Source organism: Salvia miltiorrhiza, chromosome 4, assembly GCF_028751815.1.
Source record: "Salvia miltiorrhiza cultivar Shanhuang (shh) chromosome 4, IMPLAD_Smil_shh, whole genome shotgun sequence".
NCBI lineage: Eukaryota > Viridiplantae > Streptophyta > Magnoliopsida > Lamiales > Lamiaceae > Salvia > Salvia miltiorrhiza.
Window position 1 is genome coordinate 54,548,630 of NC_080390.1, and position 16,360 is coordinate 54,564,989.

The following is a 16,360-nucleotide window of genomic DNA, read 5'->3' on the forward strand; positions in this document are numbered from 1 at the left end:
AAATGGAACAAGCCAAAATAAATTGAAGCCACATTATATCCTTATAAGCATGCTCTAATTTTATAAGTAATATTTTAGTTCACTGCTATAAATCACAGATGAAAGATTGAAAAATGATCCATAAAATAGCAAAAGACTGCATACTGAATTGAATCACTAACAATGGTAAGATCTAAGATGGCTAGAGTTGAAGCATATATATATATATTCCCCATTCTGTACAAGTTAATTTGCACAGTTTTCTTCCATACATACAGATTACATTAAAATCAATTCCATGGACTGATTTCTATATGGTTTAACTTAGCACACTCTGGATACCATCGACCAGTCCTTTAAAAATCGTTTAGTTCGTTCCTTTACAATGTGTAGGTAGTACGTGCTATATTAGAAAGCTAAGTCAGTGTTCTTACTCTCAAACTTGAAACTACGTCTGATACTCGAGAACAGCTTCCCCTGCAATTTAGTGATGAGAGATAATATGGTCACCCTTATATTTGGTCAGATCTATAATGCTCAAATGTCAATCTTAATGCAATAGAATGTGTCTTCACTTAGCACGAGAAAAGGCTTAAAAACTATAACGGGCTGCTTCTGATATAACCTACAATGACTAATGAAATCAGACATGCCCAGCTAATGTTTCAGAATGTAGACTAAAATGGCTATTCGATGTTGAAATTATCTAGATGAGGCATAACGTAAATGTGAGCCTACGAGACTTCTTATTGATGTTTGAATCTGATTAGACCAAGAGATATACTAGTACACCATGCATTCTCTACATATGTAAGGATGTAACAGTAACTCACCATGCATCTTCTTGACAAACCGTTCAAATTCAATGAGGTTCGGTCTTTCCATGAGAAGTGGGCTAAGCCTCAAATAGGTAAAAGAAGAAAAATGCCTCCTATCGGGATCACTGATGGGCTTTGCCTTCTCCAATAAATAACTAAACCTTTCTCTGCCGTTGCATGCAAAAGAATTTTCACTGGCAACAGATATACTGGCATCCCAAGCAGCATTCAGAACCTAAATTGCGATCAGCAGTTAATACAGGATGTGGAAAACGAATTGTTAATAAAGCAAGAATTCTGCCTTTCATGTGAAAAAATAGTTTTGGTGAAGAAATTGGCGTTAGGACATAGATGGAAAAATATCGAAACCTGAGTTGCCAACCCTTACTTGCCAAAGTAATCCCTCAGGATCAGCCAAGGACTCAGAGAGGTCAGTGTTCTGATTCATCATGCTCTTTTCAGAACATGTAAGGCATAGAGTAGCACCATGCCTCTTCAGCATTGCCATGATAGCAGCATAGCCATCACGATTGCTGGAATTATAAAATCCAGCAGTCAATTCAGCAGCATGACTAGCTGTCTTGTACCACCAGTGCATGCCGGACAGCTGCTCAAAAATCAAAATATAAAAAAGTTTTTAGATAGAGAATCATGCCTGAACAAAAAAAAATCGAATTTTCTCATCAATCTATGGATACTGGCGAAGATAGTAAGATTAACCCATATCTGCATACGAAGTATGTACGGGTACAAGGCAATAATACTTAGTTCATAAAAAACGTGGAAAAAGTTGGAAACGAAGACAATCAGATTGAGTCATATGAAAGGAGCTCACCTTTGCAGCAATTTGTGTCCCTTCAAAAGCTAACTTGGCAAGAGAAAGCACTTTATCACCATGCTCAACTAAAACCTGAGAATACCAACTTAAGAAAAACCTGCCATAGTAACCATCATAGTCACCCCCGTCGCAGAAAAATCCTGTTTCGTGGGGCAGTGAATTGTAAGAACCAGCATTTTCTGGTCCTCGAGCCCAGAAAGAGTGCCCTCTAATTTCAGCAGCCTTCCGCAGGCTTTTCAGCATATATTGATCATAGCACTGGTAATAGAGCAATATAGATTAGATTGTCTGATACATTATAGATCAAGGTTCATACAAAGTATCTGAAATTAAAGTGTATCTCAACACCTTCAGAAGCTGCAATGGGTACAGGAATTATCATACCACTTCTGTCCAACATCTTACTAAATGTTTCTCCTTTCTATACACATTTTCAGAACACCCACAACCCCGCCACCTCCCCTGCCCCTCAAAACAAAACAAACATCGTCTCACATGGGGGGGATGGTGCATGACTCATCCTAAGTGCAGTATTAGGAACAAATTCATAAAAATGCTGATTACCTGAAATTCACCAATGCCAGGGTATCTCCAACCATGCTTCACAGGGTTACAAGGGTATCTCAGCTCTCCACATGGACCAAGTCCAACTACAATCATAGATATGACACCATCCTCAAAAAACTCATCAAATTCAACCCGAAAGCTTCTCATGTAATCAAAGTAGACCTACAACAGTTAAGCAATCATAAGATCAATGGAATGTGCAAGCTAGTTAATTAGAGTATTGCTTAACAAATAACATCACGACTATCTTAAAATTTTGTTGATGTAGCAAGCATGGGTTGTACAAAACTAATTTTTTAGGACAAGTTTTTTCCTATTGACAAATCAAGTTTCTAGCTGGTAAGTGAACATAAGGTATAACTTTAAAAAAGCACAGCTTTTAGAAACCAGGCTCCAAATCACCATCAGACCAAAGAGAAAATATACAAGTAAAATCTTTGCATGTTTGCAGCAGCTTCGATTCTCCTTTTTTCTGCTAATTAACAAGTGAAGATAAAGCGTGGATAGGAAACTGACGTGCTCGAGAAACATTTTGACTGTAAAAAGTTTGCAAAAATAATAATCACCTCTATAGCAGTTCGTCCTCTTAAAACTCGTTCCTTATCAGCCCCCCAAGACAGGCATTCTGGGTCCCGCCTTCCAGCTCTATCCGTGAAAAATATGTCTGGATTGTTTCGACCGATTTCAGCGACCCAATGAGGCAGGGGAATACACACATCATCCCCAACATTACCTCCACATTCATGAAAGGACATAACAACCTGTTTTCATATTAAATCTTAGCCAGTGGTAGAAAGAATTCAAAATGAATAAACATAAGAAACAACATTTAGGTCAAAGTAGCATGTCTTATGTATTACTCCCCTTGCAAATAGTAGTGTACTTAATTAGAGTACCTTAGACTCTTAACCAATGTGATAGGCTGAATATCATCTCTCATTAGAAAATAATTATTCAAAAAATGGCTTATTGAAAAAGGGCTCTTTGGATATACTTTCTCTAAGTCACTTGGTCCAAGAGATGTAGTGAGATTTAATATTCAATAAACCCATTATGAAACAAAATCTAAGAAACCCAGTCTTGGCATCTATGAACAGTTGAATATTTGGAACAATAAGACTTCTTTTGTATTTGTTCTAAATGACAATACCACTAGATAGAAGCGTGTAGAAGTAGGGATGTGAAAGAGATGTTATAACTGAATGCTAAGTAGTCCAGGACATGCAAAGTCACCTGCAGCTTCATCTTCAGCTCCTTCACCATTTGAAATAACCTCCGGTAACCATTCCAGTTGTACTCCTGAGGTGCATGCGCTTCAACTATACCCCACCAGCAGTCAACCATAATACCATCAACGTGCATTGATTTCAGGATTTTCAATTGCTTCACTAGACCATCTGGATCAACAAGCTCGCATTTCATGTTAATGACACCCAACTGGCACCAAAATGTTTAGGGCGTTAACAATTATCTTTCTTCTAAGCTGAAGTTCATCGAAATGACAACCTACCGCAGCCAAAATGAATTGGTGCTCTAAGTATCACTTTACTGACCAGAGAAACAAGCCCAAAACATCTCCAAGAATACATGTCATTTTATCAAAACATTCAATATGTAAACAACAATAAATTGACTTCATAGGACCACATAAAACTAGACCCATATATGTAAAAAGTAAGGTGATGGATCAGTAAAATTAGCTTACTCACTGGCAACATAGCATATACTGGAACATAAGAGGTACCCGAAAAATCCCGCTCCTGTAGTTTTGACGGCATGTCAACAACCTAGGGGAATAGAAAACCAATCAAAATGGAAATGAAAAGGCTGCACAGACAAACTAGAGATGCAATCAAAGTTCAGGAGAAATTGTCACGTGACATCCCAAGTGAGGCAACTATATAATGCACCAAAGAAGTAAATTCAGAGGATAGTGAAAGAATTTCAATCTAGAGAAGCCAGGATTCTTGCCTGCGTGGTGTCAACTGAATCAATTGAACCTCCAAGAAGAGGATCATTCGGTAGCTCTCCTCCATCCCCAATCATAGCTGATGCTTGACTTCTAGTGCTGGAGGATACATCATAAGGAGATGAAGTGGGCACAAAAACACCTTTCAAGTGACTTGAGCTATAATCAACAGTGCTTTTATAGCCTGGGGAGATGCCTCTCAAGGAAGTAGGAGAAGTAGGTTGTGCTGGCATTTGCGAAGAAGATGAAGTCACAGCTGTGTTTTGTGCACCACCAGTAGGTCTGGTGCTCTGCTGATATTTAAAATGAAAATTAGTGCAAAACCAGATTCACAAGCATGTTATTCATACAACTAGAATACACAGACTCCACTTCAACATTGGGTGTCAGATGCAGATAGAAGCTTGGATATTTCTGCTTCAGCTTAAAGGCTGCCCCAGTTGCACATATTACGCATGCTTGGTCAAACATGTCACAATACATATAGAAGAAATTTGATTTCACATTAGTATATATTGGGTAAAAGAGAACAAGAATATGTTAATAGAAATGAACCCTTAGCAGCTGGGAGAATCCTTTACACTTCTTCCATTTTAACCACAAATCTCAGAGTTCTTGAGTCGCATCTCAAAAACTCTACCAAATCAACCGAGGTGCTGCTGCTATAATTTTTGACAATGGACATACCACTTAGTGAGTAACTATAGTACATAAAAGACAGTCATATACAACAATTTTGAATAAGAAAAATGCAAAAACACTACTAACACAGTGAATCAATCAGCAAGAATGTTATATTCCTTCAAGTGTAAAATCAGAATTCACCAAACAAACAAAAAAAGAAAAAGAAAAAGAAAAAAAAGAAAGAAAAAAGCACAGCAAGAATAATGGTACCTGTGCTCTGGAAGGGAAGGTGGTCCCATCTGGAAGAACAACCCAACCTGCTTCCCTAGCCAAAGCAGCAATGACATCATTAATATCAGCTCTGACTCTAAGATTGTAGTTGCCGTGCCTACGAAGCCCAGCCAATATCTTTGCTGTGATCGCTCGACGCTGTCGCTCCCGCAGCTTTGTTCTCTCTTTCTCTTCCTGAGGCCTACACCTTCGAGCCCCTCCAACCTGCGGAGTTTGCGGATCTTGATATTGCTGATTATGCACATACCTATTACTACCACCTGTTGACAAAACACCAACATCCACACCCACCATATTAGGGGTTACCATGTTCTTCTCTTCATCTTCGTCGTCATCATCATCTTCCTCCTTCACATCCATCCCCATTTCATCATCATCTTCTTCACTTGCGCCGAACCTCTGCATCTCTGCTGCCATCAGCCTTGTCAGTTTCCTTGTATCTCTTTGTTATCTTCTCCCCAAGGAGGCACAGGTTTCGCAGTAACTAGTCATGCTGAAGAAGGTACATCCACCTTCACACCTTATATATAGTTTACCTGTGCCATACTTTCCATCGAATGCGGGTGTTTGCATTCGTACTCAGGATCTCCGACTGATCGGCTCAATTTATACAATAGAAACATAAAAAACAAAGTCAAGAGAATCATAAAGAATGGATATAGCCCATAATTATATATATCAATGCCTAAACATCCGGAAATGTAGAACAGAGATCCTTAGAACTGCTTATCTCGAAAATAAATTCTACAACTAAACTTTCAAACTTCCATACAAATAGGTCTACTTACATTTTCACATGTTTAACATCTCCCTTTCCGTTGTTCTACACAAATTCACCTAATGAAGCATTTGCTTCATTCAATGTGTAGCAGCATTGCTCTTCGTGTTTAACTAGCAAAAAATCCAGAGAGAACATGTATATCGCTATATTAACTCAGCTAACTTTCCAAAACCAAAAATCAGCTAAAAAGAAACGAGCAACAGCTAATCAATCCAGAACATAAATCACAACGTTTCCAAAACCTTATAAATCCATCATAATTGAACACAATTCAGCTCATAAAACAGTTCATCAAACTTTTGAACTCACTTCCGCCGTCGTTCCACGCTCTTCGGAAAGATCTCAGACCGCTCGCACGCGGATCCAGACAAGCGCCGCGGGAAAGTTATCCACTCCAAGTTCCGGCAAGCCAAACTGACCGGAGAAGAAGACAGCGGCCGGAACGCCGGAATTCGCGGGACTTGAAAAAATTCTCGGCGCGCCGACGGCGGCGGTGCGGCGGAGGAGAGCGGGGAGGGTTTCGCACGGGGGAAGCGTGTAAGCAGGAGTTGGCACGCGTTAAGGCACTTATCTTCGGACGTGCCGTTCACACGCATTGCACGGTGACAAGATGTGGGGTCCATGGTGGGGCCCTTTCGGTATGGGCATTTCGTATTTTTGGTCTGAATAATGAATGAATTATTTTTATTATCTATTTCTATTTTTCTTTTTTCTGAATCGTAAATTGGTAGTAGTATAATATATTAATGTTTTGTTTGGTGTTATTTGTAGGCGATTTGCGTGCCGTAACTGTATTTTTCATGCAGTAAGTGTGGGTTTGATTTTTCAGGTATTTAAGCAGGAAAAATGCACACAGGTGTAATAAAAAGATGATTGAATTGATATATTTAATTTAATAAGTTCATAATTTGAGATTTAATTATCTGAACTATTTTGATTCGGATTGATGTATCATATGGAGAGGCTTCTTAAATAATTCGACATGTTCTCCCCTCAAATAAATAAAAATAATAATAAGACATGTTCGCGCATTTAATTTACGTCATAAATATATTCTCAAAAAAAAATTACTATATCGTATTACAATGATAATTTTTTTATAAGGTTTACAAATGTATAAACTTCTCTTATAATAATGTTTTTAATGCTATTTATTAAAAACTTCTCTTATAAATTTATCTAGTACTCCGTATTTCTTTTGTGCTCTATTTTATTAGAATATATTATTAATTAAAATATGATAGGTTGCATGAAAAATCTCCATTACAATTTACATCAAGCATGTATGTGCTTATAATTAAAATATGATAGGTTGGATCTTTCAAAAGGAAGATCCAAATTGCAGTTGAGGAAAGATGGTGCAACGCATGTGTGACGGCGGAAGAGACGGTGGAACACGTGCTACTTCACTGCCCAAAAACTGAACAAGTGTGGAACAATATTCAGCAATGGATCAACATCAAGACAGTGACACCAAGAGGTTTATCTCAACACTTTCTTTCTTTTATTCATGCAAGCAAAGATAAGAGATGGCGGAAATTCTTGAAAGGATTGTGGATTGGTACGGTTTGGATTCTGTGGAGATGTCGGAATGAGAGCAGGTTCCAAGGAAAGGTGTGGGATGTTCAAAAAGTTACACAGGAGATTATAGGCAGGATGTGGAGTTGGAACTCTTTTTTTCACATTGTGGACATTAACTTTCCTTTCTCTTTGTGGTGCTCGAATGGGCTTGTTCTGGACTCTTTGTAATTTGGTACCTCTGGTACCTGCTTTTCGTTTCTTATAATAAATTCTCTTTTATCGACCAAAAAAAAAAATGTATGTGCTTATAAAGAGCTCGTGTAAAACGTTTTTTATGGTCTATATGAAAAGTGAGCAAATTTAAATAAATTAAATTTAAATTTAAAGTTGATATCATGCGTGCACCTTACCTATATGTATTTAAAGCAAAAATTATCCAAAAACACAAAAATTATTGACATCGACAAATACCGACCTTGTGAGAGCTATGGCGCAACTTGCTATAATTCATACATTTAAATACTCACTCTGTCACTCATCTTTCCGAGTTCATGTAATTAATGAAAAAAGTTAGTATTAAAAATTAAAATTTGGTATACTTTATACATTTACGAACAATTACTCCCTCCGTCCACAAAAATTATATCACAATATTTTTAGAATAGGTCTTAATAAAATGTGAGTGGAGTTGGTAGTGGAATAATGAGCTAATTTTAAATGTGAGTGAAGTGATATGGACCCTACTACTAAAAACGAACGTGGTATATTTTTTATGGACGAACGAAAAAAGAAAATTATGGCATATTTTTTGTGGACGGATGAAGTATATCTTTTTATCAATTTCTTTGTATTATTTTCCAATAAAATAGAAAGAATTGAATGAAATTCCTTATTACTCCGTCTTATCCACGATAAATGTTGTGTCAGTAAAAAGATACAGATTTTAATAAAATACTACTCCCTTCATCCACATAAAATAGTCTATTTTTGTCATTTTGGGATGTCCACAAAAATTAGTCCCTTTACACTTTAGAAACTTTTTATCACATAGTGAATCTATTTCTCTGCTCACAATACAATTAATTATTATTATTAACACTACCTTTTAAGTGGGATATTTTATCCACTTACAATAAACTAAACTATTTTCATTAAAATTCGTGTCGTCCACTTCTAAGATTATTTTTGGTGGACGAAGGAAGTATGTATAAAGTTGATAAAAAAAAAAAGATCCCTCAAATTGATTTGTTAGGTAATTAGTATGCAAGATGGATTTGGTTGCATGTGATTGAAATAAAAACATAAGAGTAAATGTCCTAAAATAAAAATATCACACTTATTAAGAAAAAAAAATAACAAAAAGACCACAATCATGGTAAATGGATGAAGTGCCTTTTATCAATTGGAGTAATAAATACTCAATCTGTCTGAATTCAATAGTTCGTATTTTCTTATTTAAACGTCTTATTTTAATATACTACTTTTTAAAATAAAAAATCAATACATAACAAACATTATCACACAACTTATTATTTACATCAAATGTTATTGTGGTTCATACATAATTATCTTTCATTTCACTTAAAAATAAAATGTTTATTTACCTCTCCTACTTGTTGGACAAATATACTCTTATTTCTTATATTTTATTATAAATTATTCATTTTTTTTTTTTTACCTTCGTGTCCAATTCCCATAGTTTATTGTATCGGGTCGAAGAGAGTATTTTTTTATTAATAAATGAATAAGGTACTATCTTCGTTTCAATAAAGATACTCATTTTTTATTTTGGATTGTTCCATTAAAAATGACTCATTTTTATAAAAGTCAATACAGAGTACTTTCTCCGTCCCACGAAATATGACTCATATTCCTTTTTTTGTCCCACGAAACTTGTTTTACTGAAAGTAGCATGTATTTTATTTTGAATAGTCTCATTACATATTTTTATAAATGAAATTTTTTAATTTTTAAAAAGGTGTAGATCTATCATTTTTAATTAATTCATACTTTTTTTTTTTTAATTTTTGTACCGAAATTTTTTGAGCTATTCAATGGGAGGGACATAGGCAGTAATACACTGAACGACTTTTTTTTAAGGGTTCGTTTGGTGCTAGGGAATACATAATTAGGCTATTAGCTAATTTAATCCAGATTGGTGCATAGTTTAGTATTCAATACATGCATCGTGGACGGCCCTGCGATATGTGAAGGCCCTGAGCTAAAAATTCGGATTACGCAGGATAATTAATATGGCCCTGCAATTGTGTCCATTTTTAAGCTTATCTAACCTAAAAATATGGATACCAAACGAAAATCATGATTAATTAACCATAATAGCAAATAACCAACAAATATTAATAACATATATTTATCCACGCTAATAATTTAGTTTATTAATTATACTAACTAATCACTCACGGATCACCAAACGAGCCCTAAGTGGAAGTCTGGTTTCTTTGAGTATTAATTAATGTACCACAATAGCAGTAAAAAAGTGAATGATTTGCAACTGCTGCAGCTAAAAGTAGATTAGATAGGCAGCGTTTGGCTCAAGGCACATCCATCCTCTCCATACCAAACATGTTTTACTCTTTAATCTTTACTGGAAACAACCAACTCTTCAAAATTTGAACACGAGTTTCATCAAAACTTCCTTCTCTCCCCCTATAATCTCCTGCTTCAGTTAATTTCTGCTAATTTAAGCACACAATTTCATCAGGAGAAACGCACCCGTTGCGAAATATTGCAAATGTATTATTGGAACCTACAAGTTCATGTTCTGAGATCTGGAATTCACTTCCAATTTGGGTAAGAAATCCATTGTCCTAAATTTGCAGTACACAGCAGTTATACTTCAATTTTCGTTATTTTTTTGTAATAAATATTGGTTTTTTACATTTTTAGTATATTTTTTTTTGCTTTCATACTACAGAACTCTACTTGTCAAGTTGATTTTCACTAGTTTGATTGTTCTATTTTATGCTGATATTCTGATTCCACTTGCTAATTTGTAGGATTCTAGTGAAATGAAATTTTGCCGTTGAGGAAAAGCAGGTGATTCTGAGGTTATGAAGTAATTTATTAAACTTTCCAGTGCTCGCATTTGTTGTAATTCTAATCTAATTTGTAGTATTTTGCCTTTTTTGGCAAGAAACTTTTTGATGTGTACAGACAACAAGAATGCAAGAATTGTACTAGAGATTTGCTAGGGTTTTTGCCTTTGTAGGAATTTTTTCTTGTTGAGGGAATAAATTTTGATGTGTAGACAGCAAGAATGCTAGAATTGTACTAGAAATTGCTAGGGTTTTTGCCTTTGTAGGAATTTTTTCTTGTTGAGGGAATAAATTGCACTGCCGTAACGTTGTTGTTGCTCTTGGAAATGGATTTTCGTCGAGACAATGCATTTTCTAATGCGAATGTGGTGCAAATTCTTTCTGGGAGCTCTGGGAATTGTGGTAGTGAGAATTGGGGGCCGGGGTCGAGTGATCAGGCGATTTGGGCTACTGAGGATGACTACGGAATGTGGAGTGGCGAAGCTTCCGGTGATGCTAATTCAAACTCGAATTACGAGGGAACGGGATCACAGTCCCGGTCAGGAAGTGAGCCTCCTAGTAAAAGATCCAAGAATTCCCAGTCAGGGGACTTGGTGTCTTCCAACAGGTCGAAGGCGATTGGGAAGATGTTTTACAAGACCAAACTGTGCTGCAAATTCCGAGCTGGCACTTGCCCGTATGTCACCAACTGTAACTTTGCACACAGCATTGAGGAACTCAGGAAACCACCCCCTAACTGGCAAGAAATCATGGCTGCACATGAGGAAGACCGGCCAGTGTCGTCTGAGCCAAGGGAGGAGTTCCAGATTCCGATTGTGGGAGTCACTGACGAGACACAGAGGTCATATAAAGGGCGGCACTGCAAGAAGTTCTATACAGAGGAAGGCTGCCCTTATGGTGAGAACTGCACTTTCCTTCACGATGAGCAGTCAAAATCCCGAGAAAGTGTTGCTATAAGCTTGGGCCCTGGCAGCGGTGGTGCATCATATGGGAATAGCGCGATTGCGGTAACCTTGAAGCCATCGAATTGGAAAACGAGGATTTGTAATAAGTGGGAGCTTACGGGGTATTGCCCGTTTGGCAGCAAGTGTCATTTCGCCCATGGAGCTGCAGGTATAAATTCTTATTCTTATTACCATGAAAGCATATTAGATTTCTATGCATGTAGTAAGCAAATTCATGTATCTCACACACTGATGAAACACAAAACATGTCCTCAAAAAACGAAAGTGCTCCTTTTATTTTCTCTTATTCTTGAAAATTAGACTGACACGAAGATGTATGTGTAACTTGTTCGAATGAAATGATATAACCACGAAAGAGAATTTGTTTTGTTCTTCATTATTGAGAGAGAAGATGAAGCAGTCAAAAAATTATGAAGAAGCTATAAATGCATTATTCTCTCGTGTTTTTTGAGAGAACAAGATTCAAGAGAGACACTTACTTAGGGATCAATGCACAAATACATAAGATTTCTTCAAGCTCTCCCGATGATAGTATAAGAAAGCGGAAGAGGAAGAGACAAATGATGTCAGTTCCAAGTGTTGGACGTCAAACAAAAAAAAATTGGTATAAACCTAGATACAAAAAAGGTGTGTGTATTAAAAAAGTCTTCTTAATACACATCTTTAGGTTAGTACCAATTTTTTTTTATTGGCTTTCAACACTTGGAACTGGCTTCATTTGTCTTTTCCGCTTTCTTATACTATCATTGTGAGAGCTTGAAGAAATCCTCTGTATTTGTGCACTGATCCCTAAGTAAGTGTCTCTGTTGGATCTTGTTCTCTCAAAAAACACGAGAGACGAATTCATTTATAGCTTCTTCGTAATTCTTTGATTGCATCATCTTCTCTCTCAACAATGAAGAACAAAAAAGATTCTTTTTAGTGTTTGTATCAATTTCTTGAACGAATTACACATACGTCTTTGTGTGAGTGTATTTCCTGGCATTGTCTATATCGTTCCAGTTTATCGCGTTGTCACGTTTCCTAGGGGCTACATAAGTGCATTTTAATGAACTTATCTTCTCTCTTTTTTATGGTGATATATACAATAGCCAATCTTAGTGACTATAATTTCAAATTGGGTTAATTGCATGAAAATAGACCAACTTAGGCTAAAATTCATTTTTTATGCGAATTTTATAAGTTCTTATATACACAAATTTTTTTAGTTACTCAAATTTTACTCTAATATCATGAAAATACACCAACTTTAAATGAGAAGATGGTCGTCCAACAAAGTAAAAGGCGTGTGCTGGTGAGCCATGTCATTTTTCAATTGGGCAAAATGAAATTGGAGTCAGTATTGAACAATTAATAAAGTTGGTGCATATAATTGAAATTTTCAAAATTCGCGTCAAAAATGAATTTTGGCCTAAGTTGGTGTATTTTTATGCAATTAACTTCCAAAATCTCTATTACAGAACTACATAATTATGGCGGACTGGACTCAGAAGGTAAAGATTGTTCCACTCTTGATGCCAGGCAAGCGCCTACTAAAACTTCAGTGGATTCCATTCTCGCATCTGTCGCCTCCGCTCCTTATTCCGATGGTTATCACCTTGGAGTTCCGGCACAAAGGTTGTCGAACGTGGTTCAGAAGACCGGACATAGACCGACACAGAAATGGAAGGGCCCCGACAAAATTAGCAAGATATACGGTGACTGGATCGACGACCTCTAGCAGACATCTCTGCATATATGAGGTATTTGATAGACTCAACACTTCTGTGAGAAAATTCTCATCCAAGAATAGGAAAAAATGATTCCCCTTTAGTGACTTAACACCAAGCTTCTTTGTTGTTGTAATTGAGTGTTGCTGTGTAAAATATCGTATGCATCTTCTGCTCTTCTTAGGTTAGAGTAGTTGATAGAGAAGATGCATGCATATGCGTATGGATTTTTTTTAACAAAATAGAATAAATATATAAGCAGGTTATTAGACAAAATTGAATAATATCTAAGCAGGTTTTGTCTGATTCGATTGGTTGAACTTTGCGTTTTGTTTGTTGGGTCTTCAATTTTATAATATGATTGACATATTAAAAAGAATTACAAAAATAAGAGTTTAAGAATAGTAATTTTCACTTGACGTTTTCAACCACAAAAATTTATTTTCGAAACTCTGGAAAAAACTTGTGTGCTGACTATTTTCAAACTTAACCATAACAAGTTCTGTTTGTTTTATAATTATATTTCTAAAAAACAATCCATTTAACTATATATTTGATTCCAGCGATGAAATCACTATATGTATCACGTGAATCAATTACTTGAATTATTATACAATAAGAATCATTATACGCATCACTACGACATAAATGTCCCATTCTACAACAAAAATATGGAATTCTAACCTACTAAAGAGTAAAGACTAGAAGAATTAGGCAATCTTGATTCCACATTATTCAAAACACTAGAGCAGAGTATGACTCCTAATGGTTTAAATCGAATGCAAAATTGGCTGGAACCTATCAGATCATAACGTAGCAGCAGGAAGCGCTAGACGAAGTCCATCAAGTTCGCGTTTTGCAATTATTTGACAGCCTAAGCGAGACCTGAGGGAAAACGCCATAGGTTAAAACGCTTCCAGAAGAGAATGAGATCGGTATCAAGCAAACGACTTACGTTTTTGTGAGCCCAAATGCGAGATCTAACATGTCGAGTTCCTCATCGGTTGGATCTGGTAATTTATTATACTGGTCTACATCCTGCCAAGTGCATCAAAAGATAGTTACAAAAGTGGATAATCTTTCTAAAACTTCAGCTGTCGCAGTGTGTGTTGCAAAATAGGTGGTAGCTTACCGTCACGATAACATGGCACGTGGAACAAGCCATTGTACCTTCACATGCTCCTGCAATCAATTCATGAGGCTAAGCTAGGATAATAGTATATATGTAAGTACTTACAAATATGCGGATGTTAACAGAAGCAACAGATTGTATATTCACCTTCAAGATCTATATCATTGTCATGAGCGGCTTCTAGCATCGAAAACCCCTCAGGGACACTGATATGCTTCTCCTCTCCGTCTTTGTCCACAAACGTTACGTTTATTCTGCAGAGTCCATATAAAGTGAATCAGACAAAAGCTACAAAAGAGAAGTTGCATATACCAGCTTTAACCTCAGACATCTTCTCCGTGAATCAGAGTTCTTGCACGGCGAGTTGCTGCCTGAAGTCAGAATTTTTTTGCATATACCTTTTTGGTTCTTCCTCGCCTTCCTCCGAGTCCAGTTTAGCTGCAGAAGTGCAAAACGATGCATGCCTCTGAATACAGAAGACAAACCGATTAAGATTGATCACATAAGCAGATCAGAATAATGAAAGTAGTCATCCATTTTCTTATGTTGGAAAAGGAAAGAGGTAGACACAACAAAAATGCGGGGGGAAATCGAAGCAAAACACATCAAATTCACATGTTCAAGCATCACAACACAATAAGAGAGACACATTATTGCATGAGTCAGGAAAACTGTTACTCAAGGAGAACTAAACGGAAAAGCTGAATGAAGCTGTTAATTCTCTAATTGTTCTCCATCACAACTATTTTTTTCTTTCACTGAGTCAGCCAAAGATGTAAAAAGCAAATACCCATGCTTTCAACTCACATGCTCATCAAGTAGAAAGCACAAATACACTTACATTTCATGCAAGCACCTAGATTAAGAATAAATAAGTAGAAACAGCCTCCCAGAAAAGGTGAAAGGCCTCATGCACCTTAAATTATTCTCTTATATACTAAAAGATGGCATATCCATAGCCTTCAAATTTCCTGGGCAACAGTGCGAATAAGTCTAGCTACATTAAGAACTATGTTTTTTTTACCTTATTGATATCAACAGCCTACATAAAGTATCACATGCCACATAAATGGAGTACAGTTTTACATTCCACGCATAGATAACTAACCTGTGTTTTTAAATACAGATTATGAGCCATTGAGTATGATACCGCTGATGAAAAAGTTCGAGCTGCTAGGAAGACGGGCAATGAGTGAAAATAAATACGCGAATTAAAAGAAGCTTTATTTAGATTTGCTACTTGCTAGTAAATTTTCAATGAAATTCTAACTTCTAGCTGAAAAATGTGCATAAAACACAACATATTTGATCAACATCTGAAAAATTGTAAGAGAAGACTTAAAGCAATCATCACTTAATACACAACCTACTATATCACGCCCATAGAATCCGAAGAATAATTAAACAAACACACACATACACGCAACACAGCCATGATCCAACCATTTATTGCAACAGCAACACATAGCTCCCCTCACCGCACAATCAGCAGTAATTACATGGAGTTTGAAAGTCTAGATTAGCATTGACAGAAAGAGCAAATAGTAGACCTCTAACTGCAGGGCTCCTCATCGCGCGAGCTCCCAGCCGAAAAAACTTAGAAATGAACATAGTCCTTCAGCCTGCATCAACAAAGAAAGAATGACCAACGAGTAGCGCATAGAACAAGATTTTCTTAGAATGCCGAATCAATATGCACATCTAAATACCAAATAACGAGAATCTGACCAGAAATACATATTCGTGATAATACATATATAATAAATGAATAGGTAAAAATTTCTTCCATTATAAAATCCTTGCCTCGAATCTCAGAAGCTCAAATTGAAGTCTTCAAATGGTAAAAGGTGTCGCCGCCGCGCGTGGCGGTGAACGGCTGAGGTCCGGGGTTCAATAGGGCAGCCAACGACGTCGGCTTACTGCACACGAAACGCTTGTCGAAATGGACTGGGCTTTTTGATCAAACCCAATTTATTGTTTACAGAAAGAAAAAGGAAAAAGAGAGCACAAATATAACACTCTTTAATTAAAGGGTACGACCGTACGAATACACATTTTTAGTTGAATTTTTATTTATTTATAGTTAAACTATTAATAAAACGGTGTAGTT

General features: G+C 36.5%; 4 protein-coding genes across 14 annotated transcripts; 2 read left to right on the forward strand and 2 right to left on the reverse strand.

The window, feature by feature from the left end:
- Positions 1-178: 178 nt before the first annotated feature.
- Positions 179-6,319, reverse strand: LOC131020652 (beta-amylase 7). Of its 11 annotated transcripts, none has more exons than XM_057949613.1 (12): positions 6,177-6,319; positions 5,378-5,678; positions 5,066-5,290; positions 4,174-4,461; positions 3,912-3,989; positions 3,436-3,639; positions 2,769-2,963; positions 2,200-2,364; positions 1,633-1,893; positions 1,186-1,404; positions 813-1,032; positions 179-456 (listed from the first exon to the last, which is right to left on the reverse strand). In XM_057949613.1, the coding sequence occupies exons 2-12, from the start codon at positions 5,501-5,503 to the stop codon at positions 428-430; spliced, it is 2,010 nt and encodes a 669-aa protein (XP_057805596.1). In that variant the 5' UTR covers positions 5,504-5,678; positions 6,177-6,319; the 3' UTR covers positions 179-427. The 11 variants fall into 11 exon arrangements, with proteins under 11 accessions (XP_057805596.1, XP_057805595.1, XP_057805597.1 ...); XM_057949612.1 differs by having other exon boundaries at positions 4,174-4,464; XM_057949614.1 differs by having other exon boundaries at positions 5,378-5,686.
- Positions 5,577-7,659, forward strand: LOC131023635 (uncharacterized). Its single transcript, XM_057953180.1, has 3 exons — positions 5,577-5,588; positions 6,143-6,505; positions 7,179-7,659. Exons 1-3 carry the CDS (start codon positions 5,577-5,579, stop codon positions 7,614-7,616), a joined length of 813 nt encoding a protein of 270 aa, XP_057809163.1. The 3' UTR covers positions 7,617-7,659.
- A 2,196-nt stretch (positions 7,660-9,855) lies between these two features.
- On the forward strand, positions 9,856-13,394 carry LOC131020689 (zinc finger CCCH domain-containing protein 56-like). The gene is made up of 3 exons (XM_057949674.1): positions 9,856-10,199; positions 10,406-11,557; positions 12,870-13,394. Exons 2-3 carry the CDS (start codon positions 10,771-10,773, stop codon positions 13,127-13,129), a joined length of 1,047 nt encoding a protein of 348 aa, XP_057805657.1. The 5' UTR covers positions 9,856-10,199; positions 10,406-10,770; the 3' UTR covers positions 13,130-13,394.
- A 303-nt stretch (positions 13,395-13,697) lies between these two features.
- LOC131020732 (adrenodoxin-like protein 2, mitochondrial) lies at positions 13,698-16,284 on the reverse strand. Its single transcript, XM_057949743.1, has 8 exons — positions 16,054-16,284; positions 15,801-15,872; positions 15,359-15,420; positions 14,649-14,716; positions 14,398-14,504; positions 14,251-14,300; positions 14,074-14,156; positions 13,698-14,003 (listed from the first exon to the last, which is right to left on the reverse strand). Exons 2-8 carry the CDS (start codon positions 15,859-15,861, stop codon positions 13,925-13,927), a joined length of 510 nt encoding a protein of 169 aa, XP_057805726.1. The 5' UTR covers positions 15,862-15,872; positions 16,054-16,284; the 3' UTR covers positions 13,698-13,924.
- Between the last annotated feature and the right edge of the window lie 76 nt (positions 16,285-16,360).

Coding starts and splice junctions, on each gene's coding strand:
- LOC131020652 (XM_057949605.1), bottom strand. CDS start 5,503: ATGGCAGCAGAGATGCAGAGGTTCGGCGCAAGTGAAGAAGATGATGAT. Junction 3,640..3,911: donor CAGTATATGCTATGTTGCCA/GTGAGTAAGCTA, acceptor TTTTGGTGCCAG/TTGGGTGTCATTAACATGAA. Junction 1,894..2,199: donor CTGGCATTGGTGAATTTCAG/GTAATCAGCATT, acceptor CTCTATTACCAG/TGCTATGATCAATATATGCT.
- LOC131023635 (XM_057953180.1), top strand. Junction 6,506..7,178: donor TCCATGGTGGGGCCCTTTCG/GTATGGGCATTT, acceptor AAAATATGATAG/GTTGGATCTTTCAAAAGGAA.
- LOC131020689 (XM_057949674.1), top strand. CDS start 10,771: ATGGATTTTCGTCGAGACAATGCATTTTCTAATGCGAATGTGGTGCAA. Junction 11,558..12,869: donor TTTCGCCCATGGAGCTGCAG/GTATAAATTCTT, acceptor TCTCTATTACAG/AACTACATAATTATGGCGGA.
- LOC131020732 (XM_057949743.1), bottom strand. CDS start 15,861: ATGTTCATTTCTAAGTTTTTTCGGCTGGGAGCTCGCGCGATGAGGAGC. Junction 14,301..14,397: donor CAATGATATAGATCTTGAAG/GTGAATATACAA, acceptor AATTGATTGCAG/GAGCATGTGAAGGTACAATG. Junction 14,157..14,250: donor CGTGCCATGTTATCGTGACG/GTAAGCTACCAC, acceptor TGCACTTGGCAG/GATGTAGACCAGTATAATAA.